General features: G+C 36.0%; 1 protein-coding gene across 39 annotated transcripts in view; it reads right to left on the bottom strand.

The window, feature by feature from the left end:
* Nucleotides 1-11311: 11311 nt before the first annotated feature.
* Nucleotides 11312-16048, bottom strand: part of PTPRD (protein tyrosine phosphatase receptor type D) — a 2322816-nt gene continuing 2318079 nt past the window's right edge. For all 39 annotated transcript variants that reach the window (XM_070480470.1, XM_070480471.1, XM_070480507.1 and 36 more), the window contains one exon: nt 11312-15081. In XM_070480470.1, the coding sequence (XP_070336571.1) occupies nt 15013-15081 (69 nt within the window). In that variant the 3' untranslated portion in view covers nt 11312-15012. The remainder of the gene's footprint in view (nt 15082-16048) is intronic.

The following is a 16048-nucleotide window of genomic DNA, read 5'->3' on the forward strand; positions in this document are numbered from 1 at the left end:
TCTCCCTTGAGTTTATCCATTAAAATGCTGTGTGTTCTGTAGGGCTCAAGGTAATGCTGACACTGAGGTTGTTTGTGCATGAGATACACATTTTCAATTAAAAGAGATTCTAATCTCAGAGTTGGATGTTTGGCGTGACAAGATTAACCTTTCTGATCTCACCATTTATATCTCCTGTGTCATAGCATATTCGGCGTGTAGTACTCTTAAGGCTCTGTCGTATTCAGTCCTGTATTAGTTATCTTAGTATACTGTATTATATAAAAATTTCCTTAAGGCAGGTGCTGCATTTAACTCATCTTTGCATCCTCATCCAAGCAAAAATGTCTGGTAAATACCACCCACTTAATGGATATCTATTGTCATATTCTCTGCAATTTTTAAAATGTATCTTCAGGGCACTTTTCACAGTAGATCATCTGAATGATTTAAATGTGGCAAGTGTATCGCTTATGGTGTGATATCTAGTGAACTTTTAAAATTCTCATTTCGCATTCTATTGGGATTAGCTTTTTTAAATGAGCAGAGGATAGAGCACCACTGCATCCTCAAGGGATTTAGTGAGGATCTATAAGATGTGGTTAGAAGTTAAGAATGGAATCAAATGACAGTATAATTAGAGTTAGAAAGCCTGAATTGTGCCCTGACCTCAGTCTCTCCCCACGCAGCCCTGATGACAAAACCCTTGCCATTTCTCTAACCTGACATGCTGATCTTTGCCCGTTAGCACCTTATTCTCTCTGTCCATAATGTGCTCCCCAAACTTATCCAACTGATTTAATCCTACTCATCTTTCAAGATGCAGTGCAGCTTTGCAGAGGACAAGATGTCTAAATGGACTTTCCCAGGTAGTCAAGTTATTGCTCTATTGTAGTAATCTGTTGATATAAGGCTTCCTTCTTAGTCTGGAAGCACCTTGAGGATAGGGATTTTATGTTCTTTTCAGGGTCCATCAAATGCATGCCAATTACTTGCTCAGTATTAAGGAAATGATATGAATGTTAAATAACTGAATAAACTATGAAGGAAGGAATAAACGGTCCAGATGACCATGCAGGTGACTTTATCAATAATCTCAAGTCCCTTGCTAATAACATCCTGTAGAGTATGCGGTTGGAATGCTAAGATGAACTTTGTTTACTCAAAACACATTTTCTTAGTTTAGAACATTTCAGAGGAGGAATAGAAGAATCCTATTTTCTTACTAAAAGTATTGAAAAGTCTTTTCAGTGTTAGGTATTACTATGTCAGTATAGATGAGCAGAAGTTCACCCGTCCTATGTTTTACTCTCTTTACTAGAAACAAAACAAATATTCTTAGTTATTATTTACTTTGTTCTTAAAGAAAAGTGAAAGTGTTAGTCACTCAGTTATGTCTGACTCTTTGCGACTCCATGGACTGTAGCCCGCTAGGCTCCTCTGTCCATGGAATTCTCCAGGCAAAAATACTAGCGTGGGTAGCCATTCCCTTCTGCAGGGAATCTTCCCCACCCAGGGATCAAACCTGGGTCTTCTTCACTGTGGGCAGATTCTTTAGCATCTGAGCCACCAAGTACACTCCTTACTAGAAACAAAACAAGTATTCTTAGTTATTTTCACTTTGTATTTAGTCTATACTATCTCTTTTACTCTTTAGAATAACTTCCTAAGAGAAGTATTATCCCTGTTTTATAGAGGAGGTAACGAGCTTTGAAAAGTGAAGTTAATTGCCCAAGTCATGCAGCTAAGTGAAGGAGCCAAACTCACAGGAGCCTGGTTGACCTGCTCTAAAGCCCATGTCTCCTAGATATAACTGTCTTTTGAAGGTTAAATACAATTCTGTAGGGCTCCCTCTAGCCTTGTTCTACTCAATCTTGAATTTAGTTCCTTTTGGCAACTGAGTCCAACATTTCAGACAATTATTGACTTTAAAAAAAAATGGCAATATATATTTTTAAACATAAAATTGTCAATGTATGTTTCTATTCAAGAGACTTAAGGCTATTAATCTAGATCTCAATATCTGTGAGTCATTCTTATTATTTTTCATAGGAGGAAGTGAAACTGAGAGAGATTATGTGACTTGCCCAGATTACAGAGTGAATGACAAAACTGAGCTTAGGCACTAGAATCCTGAATTTTCATTTTGTGATTTTTTACCTTTTGGTTGGTGGCTCAGATGGTAAAGCGTCTGCCTGCAGTGCGGGAGACCTGGATTCGATCCCTGGGTTGGGAAGATCCCTTGGAGAAGGAAATGGCAACCCACTCCAGTACTCTTGCCTGGAAAATTCCATGGACTGAGGAGCCTGGTGGGTTACAGTCCACGGGGTTGCAAAGAGTCGGACACGACTGAGCAACTTCACTCACTACCTTTCAGCCAACTGGGTCCCTTCAGTACCTGCAGTCTTCAAATCTTTCTTCAGTGAATGACCTTCAGCAGGTTATATGACCTTTTTGTACCAGAGTCTAATTAGTGCTCCAAGAAGGTTGCAGTGGTCCACTTCCCAATGTTGTGAGGACAGTAATTAATAGCTATAAAACACTCTGCAATACACAGCACTGTCCAAACACCAGCATGGCACAACCAAGTCTATTTCACATTAATTTGGCATCCAGTAAGGGAGAGATCTGTAGAGCAATACTTGAATGACTTTGCAGAAATGACCATCTTCTGTATCTTGAAAGAATGTCCCATGGCCAGGATAAAGAATAAAACTGCATATTAATTCATTAAAAAATGTTTTGTAGATGACTCATTTTCCTTCTTTAATATTGTTCTTCAAGACATGTGTTTCTTTTTAATGAGAACGTGGAAATGCTATTTTATTCACAATGAGCATCAGTCTTCCATGAATCATAACTGGTATGCATGTTGTATTATTTTTAATGTGCATAATACATCTGGAAGGTAGATAATTCATCTTCATTTTATAGATGAGAAAATAAAGGCTTAGAAAATTAATCAGCTTGAAAAATAATATTAGTGAATGAAGGGTGTATGTTCTTTGGCATCTTGACTTTTGCCTTTTAGTGACAGTTTTGTTAGTGGATACAGCATTGGTTTACTAGCCATTATTTCATCATTAATAATAAAAACATAATCAAGAAAAAAAATTAAGTAGATTGATTAGCACCAACCCAGCTCATACATGATTAAGGTTGTATTTGAACACAGATCTGATTCCAGGGTTTTGTTTTTCTTTCTGATACATGACTTTGTCATAATCAATAGACTTTGCACTTCAAGTTAATTTTTCATTACAAATCCAGCTCTGATTCATCTGTACTCTGATGCTTGTCTGTCTTGGTAGCCAAAGATCCATACTTTCAACTTGCTGAATAGGCTAGCAGCACAATTTAGAACCATGAGACAAGTCTAACCCAGAGTAAAAGTCACTATATCCCATCTAGCTCTTTTATTTCCAGTCCCAGTAGGAAAAAAAAAAATGATAAGAACTAAAAAAATATTTTTGGTTGCACTAAATGTTAACAATTATATATACATTAAATTTTAACAACATTGAATAGCTCACCAAGTTATGAATGAGTGGTCCTTACCCATATAAATTTTCTGTGGAATTGCATGACATTTCTGTGGTCCAAGAGTGGGCTGGATCCTGTACATTGAGAAACATTGCTCTAAGATTCATATTTTGAAAATTAATTGATTTAATACATATATATGTGTGAATAAATAATAGCCATTAATAAAACTTTACTGACATGAAATAAATAGAGAAAAATACATGAAAGTAAAGGTATAGTTCAGAAATTTATCAAAAACAACTACTTATGGAACCACATCTAGGTCAAGAAATAAAATATTGCCAGTCCAAGAAGTTTGCTTTCTGCCCTCCTAATTACTACTTACCTCTTTCTTCCCAAGAGGGAACCACTTGAGAATCATATAGTGTATATTTTTTATGTGTGGCATGCTTTGCTTGATGTTATATTGATCATTATTCACTGTAGTCAATTGTGCCACTACATCAAAATTTATTTATCCATTCTTGTGGTGGATTGATATTTATGTTATTTAGAATTTTTGGCTCTATGATTACTGTTGCAATGGACAGAGTCTTGAATTCTCTTCTTAGTCTCTTATTCACATATGCATGCATTTCTATTTATTATGCGGTTGCAACCTGTAACTACTGGATAAAGTGTGTGTATATATATACATGTATGTATATATATATGTAATATATTATTCTGTATATATTCTGCATTACTTTAGAGGGCTTAACTGTGTTCTATACTGTCTGTAAAATTGCATCCTGAAAAGCAGAGTGCATTCTTCTAACAGGGAATGACACATAAATTCCATAGAAGTGTATATGTGTAAGGACTGTTCACTCAGACCTCATGGATTCTCACCAACACTTGATATTGTTCATCTTTTAAATATTAACTGTCCTGATGGGTGTGTATTGATTGGCATTGCATTGTGGCTTTACCTTGCATTTCCATGATTATTTATTAATTTTTTATTTGTTTTGACCAATATGGCTACCTTTTTTTCCCCCTAATTTTTGACATACACAAGTCTAGTTTTCTATTGGGGGTTGAGGTGCCTGAGTTTTTAACATATATTTATAGGAGTTGGTTTTATATTGTGAATATGGACCCTTTGTTACTTATAGTAGTTAATGTTAGTAAGTTCTAAAGTTTTATGCTCCTATTCAAATTCCTAGTATTGTTTGTTCATCTTTCATTTACATCATTTTGCTAGGGTTTGCCAATTTTGTTGCCTTTTAGAATCACCTTTTACCTATAAGATTTATTGATACTCTCTATTGTATATTTATTTTAAATTTTACTATTTTTTTTTATTTACTATTTTTAACTAAATTTTACTTTTTCTTATTTTCTTCCTTCTACTTTCTTGGGATAGAATTAACAGTTTTCTAATTTTCTAGTTTGTAAGAATCAAGATCATTGGTTTTCAACCTTTCCTTTTTACTAACATATGCATTTAAGGGTATGCATTTCTCTCTAAAGCACAGTTTAGCTTTATCCCACAAGTTTTGATATGCAGTGTTTTCTAATTTCACAGTTGTAATTTCTTACTTCCCTTGTAATTTATTTTCTGACCCTTTGGCTATGCAGAAGGGTAATTTTTAATTACCATGAGAATTTTCCAAATATATTTGGTATAGCCTCCCAGTTGAACTGTAATGTGGTCAATATGTAATGTGGTGTATATACTCTATAGAATTAAAACACTCAAAATTTGTTGAGACTTGCTTTATGGTCCAGTCCCTAATCAATTTTGGTAACTGTACTCTTGAAAAGATATTCATTTCTTATGGAATATATTCTTAAGTTGTTTAATACTGGATATTCTTAAGTTGTTGACCAGTGGTCTATATAGGTCACTTAGGTTAATTTTGCCCTGCTTCATTCTGTACTCCAAGGCCAAATTTGCCTTTTACTCCAGGTGTTTCTTGACTTCCTACTTTTGCATTCCAGTCCCCTATAATGAAAAGGACATCTTTTTTGGGTGTTAGTTCTAAAAGGTCTTGTAGGTCTTCATAAACTGTTCAACTTCAGCTTTTTCAGCGTTACTGGTTGGGGCATAGGCTTGGATTACCGTGATATTGAATGGTTTGCCTTGGGAATGAACAGAGATCATTCTGTCATTTTTGAGATTGCATCCAAGAACTGCATTTCAGACTCTTTTGTTGACCATGATGGCTACTCCATTTCTTCTAAGGGATTCCTGCCCACAGTAGTAGATTTAATGGTCATCTGACTTAAACTCACCCATTCCAGTCCATTTTAGTTTACTGATTCCTAGAATGTTGATGTTCACTCTTGCCATCTCCTGTTTGACCACTTCCAATTTGCCTTGATTCATGGACCTAACATTCCAGGTTCCTATGTTTGGCCTTGGAGTACGCAATGAAGCAGGGCAAAGGTTAATAGAGTTTTGCCAAGAGAACGCACTGGTCATAGCAAAAACCCTCTTCCAACAACACAAGAGAAGACTCTATACATGAACATCACCAGATGGTCAACACTGAAATCAGATTGATTATATTCTTTGCAGCCAAAGATGGAGAAGCTCTGTGCAGTCAGCAAAAACAAGACTGGGAGCTGACTGTGGCTCAGATCATAAACACCTTGTTGCCAAATTCAGACTTAAATTGAAGAAAGTAGGGAAAACCACTAAACCATTCAGGTATGACCTAAATCAAATCCCTTATGACTATACAGTGGAAGTAAGAAATAGATTTAAGGGACTAGACCTGATTGACAGAGTGCCTCATGAACTATGGACGGAGGTTTGTGACATTGTACAGCAGACAGGGATCAAGACCATCCCCATGGAAAAGAAATGCAAAAAGGCAAATGATTGTCTGAGGAGGCCTTACAAATAGCTGTGGAAAGAAGAGAAGCAAAAAGTAAAGGAGAAAAGGAAAGATAGTCCCATTTGAATGCAGAGTTCCAAAGAATAGCAAGGAGAGATGAGAAGCCTTCCTCAGCGATCAATGCAAAGAAATAGAGGAAAACAATAGAATGGGAAAGACTAGAGATCTCTTCAAGAAATTAGAGATACCAAGGGAATAGTTCATGCAAAGATGGGCTCAATAAAGGACAGAAATGGTATGGACCTAACAGAAGCAGAAGATATTAAGAAGAGGTGGCAAGAATACACAGAAGAACTGTACAAAAAAGATCTTCATGACCCAGATAATCACGGTGGTGTGATGACTCACCTAGAGTGTCCAGACATCCTGGAATGTAAAGTCAAGTGGGCCTTAGAAAGCATCACTATGAACAAAGCTAGTGGAGGTGATGGAATTCCACTTAAGCTACTTCAAATCCTGAAAGATAATGCTGTGAAAGTGCTGCAATCATTATGCCCGCAAATTTGGAAAACTCAGTAGTGGCCACAGGACTGGAAAAGGTCATTACAATCCCAAAGAAAGGCAATGCCAAACAATGCTCAAACTACTGCACAATTGCACTCATCTTACACACTAGTAAAGTAATGCTCAAAATTCTCCAAGTCAGGCTTCAGTAATATGTGAACCATGAACTTCCAGATGTGCAAGCTGGTTTTAGGAAAGGCAAGGGAACTAGAGATCAAACCGCCAACATCTGCTGGATCATCGAAAAAGCAAGAGAGTTCCAGAAAAGCATCTATTACTGCTTTAATTACTGCTTTATTGACTATGCCAAAGCCTTTGACTGGATTCCAACAAACTGTGGAAAATTCTTCAAGAGATGGGCATACCAGATCACCTGACCTGCCTCTTGAGAAACCTGTATGCAGGTCAGGAAGCAAAAGTTTGAACTGGACATGAAACAACAGACTGGTTCCAAATAGGAAAAGGGTTGCGTCAAGGCTGTATATTGTCACCCTGCTTATTTAACTTATATGCAGAGTACATCATGAGAAACACTGGGCTGGATGAAGCACAAGCTGGAATCAAGATTGCCGGGAGAAATATCAATAACCTCAGATATGCAGATGACACCACCCTTATGGCAGAAAGTGAAGAGGAACTAAAAAGCCTCTTGATGAAAGTGAAAGAGGAGAGTGAAAAAGTTGGCTTAAAGCTCAACATTCAGAAAACTAAGATCATGGCATCTGGTCCCATCACTTCATGGGAAGTAGATGGGGAAACAGTGGAAACAGTGTCAGACTTTATTTTTTTGGGTTCCAAAATCACTGTGGATGGTGACTGCAGCCATGAGATTACTCCTTGGAAGGCAAGTTATGACCAACCTAGATAGCATATTAAAAAGCAGACATTACTTTGCCAACAAAGGTCCGTCTAGTCAAGGGTATGCTTTTTCCCGTATGTATGGATGTGAGAGCTGGACTGGAAGAAAGCTGAGCGCCAAATAATTGATGCTTTTGAACTGTGGTGTTGGAGAAGACTCTTGAGAGCTCCTTGAACTGCAAGGAGATCCAACCAGTCCATCCTGAAGGAGATCAGTCCTGGGTGTTCATTGGAAGGACTGATGCTGAAGCTGAAACTCCAATACTTTGGCCACCTCATGGGAAGAGTTGACTCATTGGAAAAGACCCTGATGCTGGGAAGGATTGAGGGCAGGAGGAGAAGGGGATGACAGAGGATGAGATGGCTGGATGGCATCACCGACTTGACTGACATGAGTTTGAGTAAACTCCAGGAGTTGGTGATGGACAGGGAGGCCTGGTGTGCTGCGATTCATGGGATCACAATGAGTTGGACACGACTGAGTGATTGAACTGAACTGAACTGAACTGAGGTTAATTTTGTTAATCGGGTTATTTATATTTCTTTATAAGCTTACTAAACACTTTTGGTCTGCCTTGAAACAGTAATTTTAGCTACTACTGAGAGAAATGTTTTAAAACTCCCATTATGATTGTGATTATGCATATAATTCTATTTAGTTATAATTTTATTGTCTACATTTTGAAGCTGTTAAGTACATACAAATGTAATTGTTACATCTTTCTGGTGCAGTGAAGATTTTTCAGTTGGAAATTGACATTATTTGGTAATGCTACTGCTGAAATTAAAAATAGCACAGCACTGTTTTGGTTATGTTTGGATGGCATATTTCGTGGCTTTATTTTACTTTTATCATTCTTATACTTTTATAAGCACTATATATCTAGACTACAGTATACATTTTTAAGCTGGATATACTACATTTACATTTAATGTAATTTTTGTTTTGTTAAATCTGTCATATTATTTTCTACTTGTCCCACCTATCCTAGGTTCTTTCCTGAATTCTTTTCTCTCTCCATTCTTGCCTCTTTATATTGATATTTAAAAATTACTCTATCTTCTCATATATTTTAAAACACCCCTACTTTGCTATTAAAATAATTATAAAAATTTTAGAATTTTAGAAAATGTAGAAAGTGCAATATAATTTTATCACAGTTATCATTTAGTAACTGATGCATTTATTTCCATTTATTCTATTCTAATGTGTATAGATAATTTGATACCTCCTTTTAATGACTTTTCATGCTATAATTTTTTCCCACAAACTATTCAACAACTTAATGACTAAGTGGCAGTGTATTATATATATATTATTCCACATATATACTTTTTTCCTTGATTGTTTCCTATTATTGGATATTTAGGGTTTTTCACTTTTATTTTGCTACTACAAATAATGATAAAATCTATAATTTCAGATTGATAGTTTCCTTACTGTATTTACTTTCTTAGAATTTGCAGAAACTCCTAAAAAATTATGATGTTAAATATGTTTTAGATTTATAATTTGATGAATTATTATACTTTACTGAAATCCTCTTAACTGTCTAATCATAAATATGACCAAGAAAACAGATCTAAACTAATTATTGTTCATGTCTGCTCAGTCACTTCAGTCGTGTCCAATTCTGTGACCCCATGGACTGTAGCCTGCCAGGCTCTATGTCCTTGAGATTCTCCAGGCAAAAATTTTGGATGGGTTCTTCCATTATTAACTAATAATTGCTGCATGTGTATACATGTGTGAAATAAGCTATTTCATTGTTTTTGGCATTCCAAACATCTGTTTAATGCATCACAATGATCAGAATATTAAGTATGATTCATCTTGAAATTTTTGTCTGTTTTTCTGGTTCGGGATTGTATGCTTACACAATCAATCAATCAAGTGATTAAATCTATAAAATCAAGAAACAGTTTAGGTGAGAACAAGAAAAAAAAGAAGAAAAAAGAGTCTAATTGTCTATTTAGTGTCAACATTTACAAAATACTTTTTGGATAATGGTATTGTTTCATCCCCTCATCATTTCCATGGCAACAAGTAATTGTAACATTACCCAGCATACCCGTACTTTGCCTTACTTTAATTCATTAGGTTTATTTGCAGTTTTATGTTTGGTCCCACCACATTGATTGCTATTTGGCAAGGTGACAGCTACCTTATATTCTTTTTTTTTTTTTAATTGTTGCTTTACAATGTTGTGTTTCTGCTGTACAGTAAAGTGAATCAGTTATATGTATACATATATTCCCCTCTTTTTTAGATTTCCTTCTCATTTAGGTTACCACAGAGAATTGAGTAGAGTTCCCTGTGCTATATGGTAGGTTTTCATTAGTTATCTATTTTAACAAAGTACCACATATATGTCAATCCCAGTCTCTCAATTCATCCCACCCCATCCCTGTTTCCGCTTGGTATCCGTTAAGTTTGTTCTTTACATCTCTGTCTCTATTTCCACTTTTCAGATCAGTTCATCGGTACCATTTTTCTTGCTTCCACATTTATGGAAGATTATACATATAAACAACCTTATATTTGTTCTCTCTTTCTGACTACTCTGTATGACAGTCTCTAGGTCTATTCACGATAGACCTTACATCCTTCTTGACTTGGCAACTCAATGAGCACGTTATCTTTTCCTACCCTTAGTTGTGATCCTGAGATGTTCACTTTTCCCAGGTCACATCAGTGAAGGCCAGCAGGCATCCATTCTGTTCAAGTGTTTCTGTTTGTACTGTTGGGAAGTATACTCTTCCACTTGCCTGCTTTTTCATGTTAAAATCCCAGAGATTTCAGGGACCACATAGATTGCTTAGAACTGACACTTGAAAGTAGAAACCAGATTGGGAGAAGGACAGATGCTAAAGATAGCACCTGAGCCAATTGTTCCTGAAGATTTTATGTTCCTACTCTTGCAATATAAGTCCATTCCTAATCTTTAAATACATAAGCCAAAAAATACTTCCCTTTTCTTTTAAGCCAAGTCAGGGTTTCTGTCCCTCACAATATAAAGTCCTAACTTCATGAATCTCTACTTTCTCTTATAACACTTGTCAGAGTATAAATTTATCATTTAATGCCAGCCTCTCTCCCTAGACTGCAGTCTCTATGAAGTATCTCATTTGTTGACTGGGAGGCATTGCCTTCCCAATGCCTACAACAGGTCTGACCCATAACTGCATAAACAATCCAAGCCAAGTATTTTCTTAGTCATGTTCCCAAACATTTTTTTTATGTGCCTGAGAGATGCCAGTTGTTTCAAGATAATATGTATATACATTGTAATGCATGTATATGTATATAGTAGTCATCTTCATCAGAATTAAAGATTGCCCATCATCTATAATTTGAGAGATAACAAGGCCTCTTTCTTTGCTTGTAAACTTGGGCAAACTGTTTCTTTAAGTATCAGTTTGCTTACCAGTGAAAGGTGTTCACCTCAGTGCAGATACCTGTAGATAGCAGCCTCTTGGTAAGAAGAATTACTATTAGTATCAAGGAACTAACTAGATAATCAAAGGAGAAGAGGGAACACATATAGTCATTTCAAAACCGAAGTGCTTGAGTGGACAGAAGCAAAAGCCAGGGCTGCATAACACTGACGTTTTTATTAGAATTCATTTGTAACAAATGGAACTTGTGTCAGCAAAGAACTGATTTTCATACAGACTTCTTTCGCCACCAATGTAACGAAGTAAGAAAATAAAAAGCACGCCTTTCATTCTGTAAAACATTTACGCGTACTACTAATTAGAGGTAATTGTATTTTTTTAACAAGCCATTTTACAAGTTATTTTTTTAAATTTTTCAGTCTATGCATCCAAAACGAGAGCAAAGAACACAACTGTTATTATCTTTTTTGTAAAGACACTCCAAGCTTGGATGGCAAAGCCACATAACAGATGGATAGGATGGATCTGTAGCCTTCTGATCTCTGCTGGAGTATCAGGGCACCCATAAACCCAAAGGAAACTAAAACCCAAAACAGGACTAAGAAAAGATTATTAAAAATAAAAAGAAGGGCCTAAAGCAAAGCAAAACCAAAAAGAAAAAGAACAGGAAAGAAAAAAACCCATAAATTAGCACAGAATTTTTCCTTTCCTGTTTCTATGTTGAGTTATTTACATACACACAAATGAATTTCTGAAGCAGTTTCTTACAGATGGGTTCAAGTAATAACATTATTGGGTGTAGAATCAATAGGGCAGTGCATAGTACAAAGGTATAGAAAGTGCAAAGTTCCCTAGAGGCCCTTCCCTCCCCTGGCTGTCCTTGCCGTTGCCTAACCATGCAAATCATTTTTAAAAAAGAGCTAAAATAAAGTTCTGTACAAATCACTTTTTATATATTTTGATTTTTTTTACCATTGTAACTAATTACAAAATTATACATAACTACACATACATAGGTAAATAATAGCACCGTACTGGTTATGATGATGAAAATAATTGAAAACTTGAAAGTTGATGGTAATGGTAGATAAAGATGTTTACCTGGGAAAATAAAGTAGAATGGTTGTACAGAAAAGCACAGTGGAATGCACATCAATGACAGTAAGGGAGTTAGTTCTCGGAACAGCTCCTAAATAGCAAGGTACCTGGAATAGTCTCCTCCCCGCTCATCTGTGGTGTGCATCCCATACATTTTCTTCCTGTGGTCATTCTCCCCGTTCCCCTTGCCACATGAGCAGTTTCAGCTTCAGGGGGAGAAACTGCTCATTGGCCAACGGTCTGGCGTGCAGTACACCATCAGATCCTACGTGTCCAACACGGCATGTCTGCATGATGCAACGTCTGTCTGACCCCCTTTGTTTCACTGAATGAAAAGTATAGCACTGAGTAATCTGGCACTTGGATAATTCTCCAAAAGATACAAACTCAAAGAAAACAACGGACCCACATAGTGCACATTCTTCTCTGGTTCTGATGTAGGTTAGAGAGTCTCATTCTGAGGTAGCCTTCTAGATACTTTTTTTTTTTTAAGTATTATATATTTTTTTCTTTTTTATTTCTTTTTTTCTTTTTTTTTCTCAGCTTTTTTTCCTCTTTTTTACAAAAGTGCTCAAATATGATGCTTGCAAGTGTTTGGTCTCTTGGATTTCATTCTGCCAGTGATGGGAAATATAGAAAACAAAAATCCTTCCATGCAGAACATCAATGAAGCTAATATTAAATCGAAATATTATACCAAAACTCGAAGAGTTCCTTGAATATTTTGAGTGTTCTTTAAAATCATGTAAGATATGGCAAAGTCATGCCATTATTCATGGCTTCCTATAGAAATTATGTCGAAAAATTTGGGGGGATATGTGTAAATATATATATATATATTTAATTCCTCTTTTAGAAAAATCCTAATGGAATAGTAAATATGTTCAAAGTTGACAATGGTGTTTGCTAATAAATTTGGTGCAGTTACTGAATGTTTCAGAGCAGATTTGGAAGGGATTACAAATAAAACAAGTAGCTTTTCCTGATGTTGATGGTTATGAAAGGAAGAAGGGCCCTGCTTATCCAAGTGCTTTGGGCTGGTACAATCACTAACATCCCCGACTTGGTTAAAACTAGGAATGCATATTATTCAAAGAGTTTTTGTACATGTGGTAAACAGATAATACTTTAATTGGAAGAGAAACACATATGAACAAGGAATGAAAATATGAACCAAAAGCTAAAAAGAAATGCTATTAAAATAGGCATCAATTATAAGGCACTCTAAATGCAAAACTAAAACCAAAAGAAAACAAAGTACAGCACTTCCCAGGAAGGCTGTATGCCACCAAAAAAAAAGAGAAGTTTCTGACTGAACAGAGTAACATGAGTTTGGCTTTGCCCCTGTTACATATCATAAATGCAAATTTCATAGCACATACTATAGACAATATACGATTGAATACACTGTTTTTAAACATCTTGATAGCTGATATATTACAACATTCTCCCCTCCTAAAGGGATATGCACTGACCTTTCCCACATGCACACCTCTTAGATATCTAATAATGTTTTATTGCACTAGAGTGTTAGAAATATTGAACTTTGTTGGAAGCCTGGCTAACAAAATAGTATTTGTCATTATGATTAGGTGGGTGAGTGAGGGGTTGGGGGAGATTGGGTAGGAAATTAAGGGGGTGAGGTTTGACAATCACTGATGTGCATTCCTCATTTCCCTTAAAAATTAAAATTGTGTGATATTAAGAAATATCAGTATGTCATAAAATTAATAACAAATTGAAAAAGATGTTACAATAGCTTTTCTACCTTAAAAAATTAAAAACTAAATCATGGAAGAACTGAATGATAGCTATATCTATCTTTTTGTGTGGACAAACTGTATATATACATAGACACCCCTATAAAATATGGATATATATGTATATATGTTAGCAGCAACTTTATACTTTGCGCCTCCCTGTTGATTCCAAAAAAACAAAACAAAACAAAGTTCTCTTTGATTATTTGAAGAGAATGGGTACTTTCTCAGGAACGAAAACCAAACAGAAGTGTAAAAATAATATCAGACGAGACCAATACTGTAGATTAAGAATATTGCACAAAAATGTGCAAATTTTCAAATTATTCGGTATTTCTACAGCAAGATATTACAGATAACAGTTCTACAGCTTAAAAAAACCTACAATTTGGAAATAAAAAATGAACAGTTATGTAACTTTTTTAAAATTTCACTTTATCGAATGATACATTTTGTTAAAAAAAAAGTTTACACAGTTAAAAATGAAGCACAGGTCAGCAGTATCTTTACAAGACTAAAAAACTAAATCAAAGACTTTCTTTTTAAACATTCCCCACCCCCTTACCCCCTACAATGTTATCATGAGTAGTATGGTGGGAAGGGGCGATGTCGAAGCAAGTCCATTTGTCATGAGAAGCCAGCAAAGATCTTGCCCTGAGCCGCTGCACTCAGGCCATCTCTCACACCCGTCACACAATCCTGAACAAGATGGCGGTTCTTTGCTGTGATTTCTTCTTCCCTTTATTTTGAATCCTTGAGGTATCTGTAAATAAAATCCTTCAGATGCCTCCTCAGTCAGGATTCTCTTTTATTATTTTTCAGGTTAGATTATTAAACAGTGAATTCTTGGTCCACCCAGAAGAGTTTGTTGTTTTGTGTTTTTGTTTTTTTTTTTTTAATTTGTTTTGTGTGTGATAGTCCCACTAAGTGGTTGTTAGCTAGAAGTTAAGAAGGACTTCTCAAGTGCCCTGTATGGCTCAGAAGAGACTCCATGGATATTGAAGGGCCTGCAGTAAAAATCCAAAGTGGGTCAGGGGTTTCTACGTTGCATAGTGATCGAAGCTGCCCAGGTACTCTAGCGCGGCTCGATAGCAGAACTGATACTGATCCTGCAGGAGACAAGGCATGGGCGGGGAAGGAAAGGGGCCATGAGTCCATTATAACAGAAAATGGAAATCGATGTTGGAAGACAAAGTTACATCTAGTGGAGGGCAAAATCACTACTTTCGCCAATCAATTCAACCCAATGACCAACTGTTTTCTTTTAAGCAAAGAACCATTAGCCACACAGCTATTTATTAACTCTACCCAATCAATTCGCCTAAAATAGTCTCCTAATCCCAAAGTAGTGACAGCTCGTGTGATGATTATCTTCCAGACATATGTGAACTGTTGTCCAAGTAGTACCAGACAATACCACCAACTGAACATGTGAACTCCTTATATGTCACAGCTGTCGTTTATAATTATCTAATTATTTGTGATAAGTAATTCTCAGTTTGCATATTTAAGAGAGGCTGATGCAGATACACATTGTCCAGAGAAAACTATGGGTTCATTTATTTTCTGGGCTATTGCCAAAAACATCTAAATTAAAAAAAAAAAATCGTATCAGACAGTAGTCCTTATTGCCTGCAATCGGAATTACTCACTGTTGTTTCTAATGCGCTTATGTAAGTGAGAGAGGCAGCCAGAAGGTATCTTTGTGATGAATATCAGGAATATAAAGCTGAATACACAGGGTGCTGAACTGTCAAGCTTTTCATCACTTGAAAATGGCATCATAAGACTGGCTGCCCAAGTCAAAAAATACTTGTGCCATTTGGCCTAATTCAGTGTGATTGCTAGTTGTCTGTTCTAGAAAGACCTACACTAAACTAAAACAGTATGAAACATGTCCTTTTATAGACAGGGAAGAACACTGTCAAATTGGAGTAAGTGCGGGCATTATAAGATGGGAAAATTATAATTTACAGATGAGAAGGGATGACAAAAAGTAGGATTTTCCCATAAAAGAAACTTATTTTCAGTAGCCAATGGGGCTGAAAGCAGATAGTTTCTATTTTGCTTAAATGT

Source organism: Odocoileus virginianus, chromosome 18 (genome assembly GCF_023699985.2).
Source record: "Odocoileus virginianus isolate 20LAN1187 ecotype Illinois chromosome 18, Ovbor_1.2, whole genome shotgun sequence".
NCBI lineage: Eukaryota > Metazoa > Chordata > Mammalia > Artiodactyla > Cervidae > Odocoileus > Odocoileus virginianus.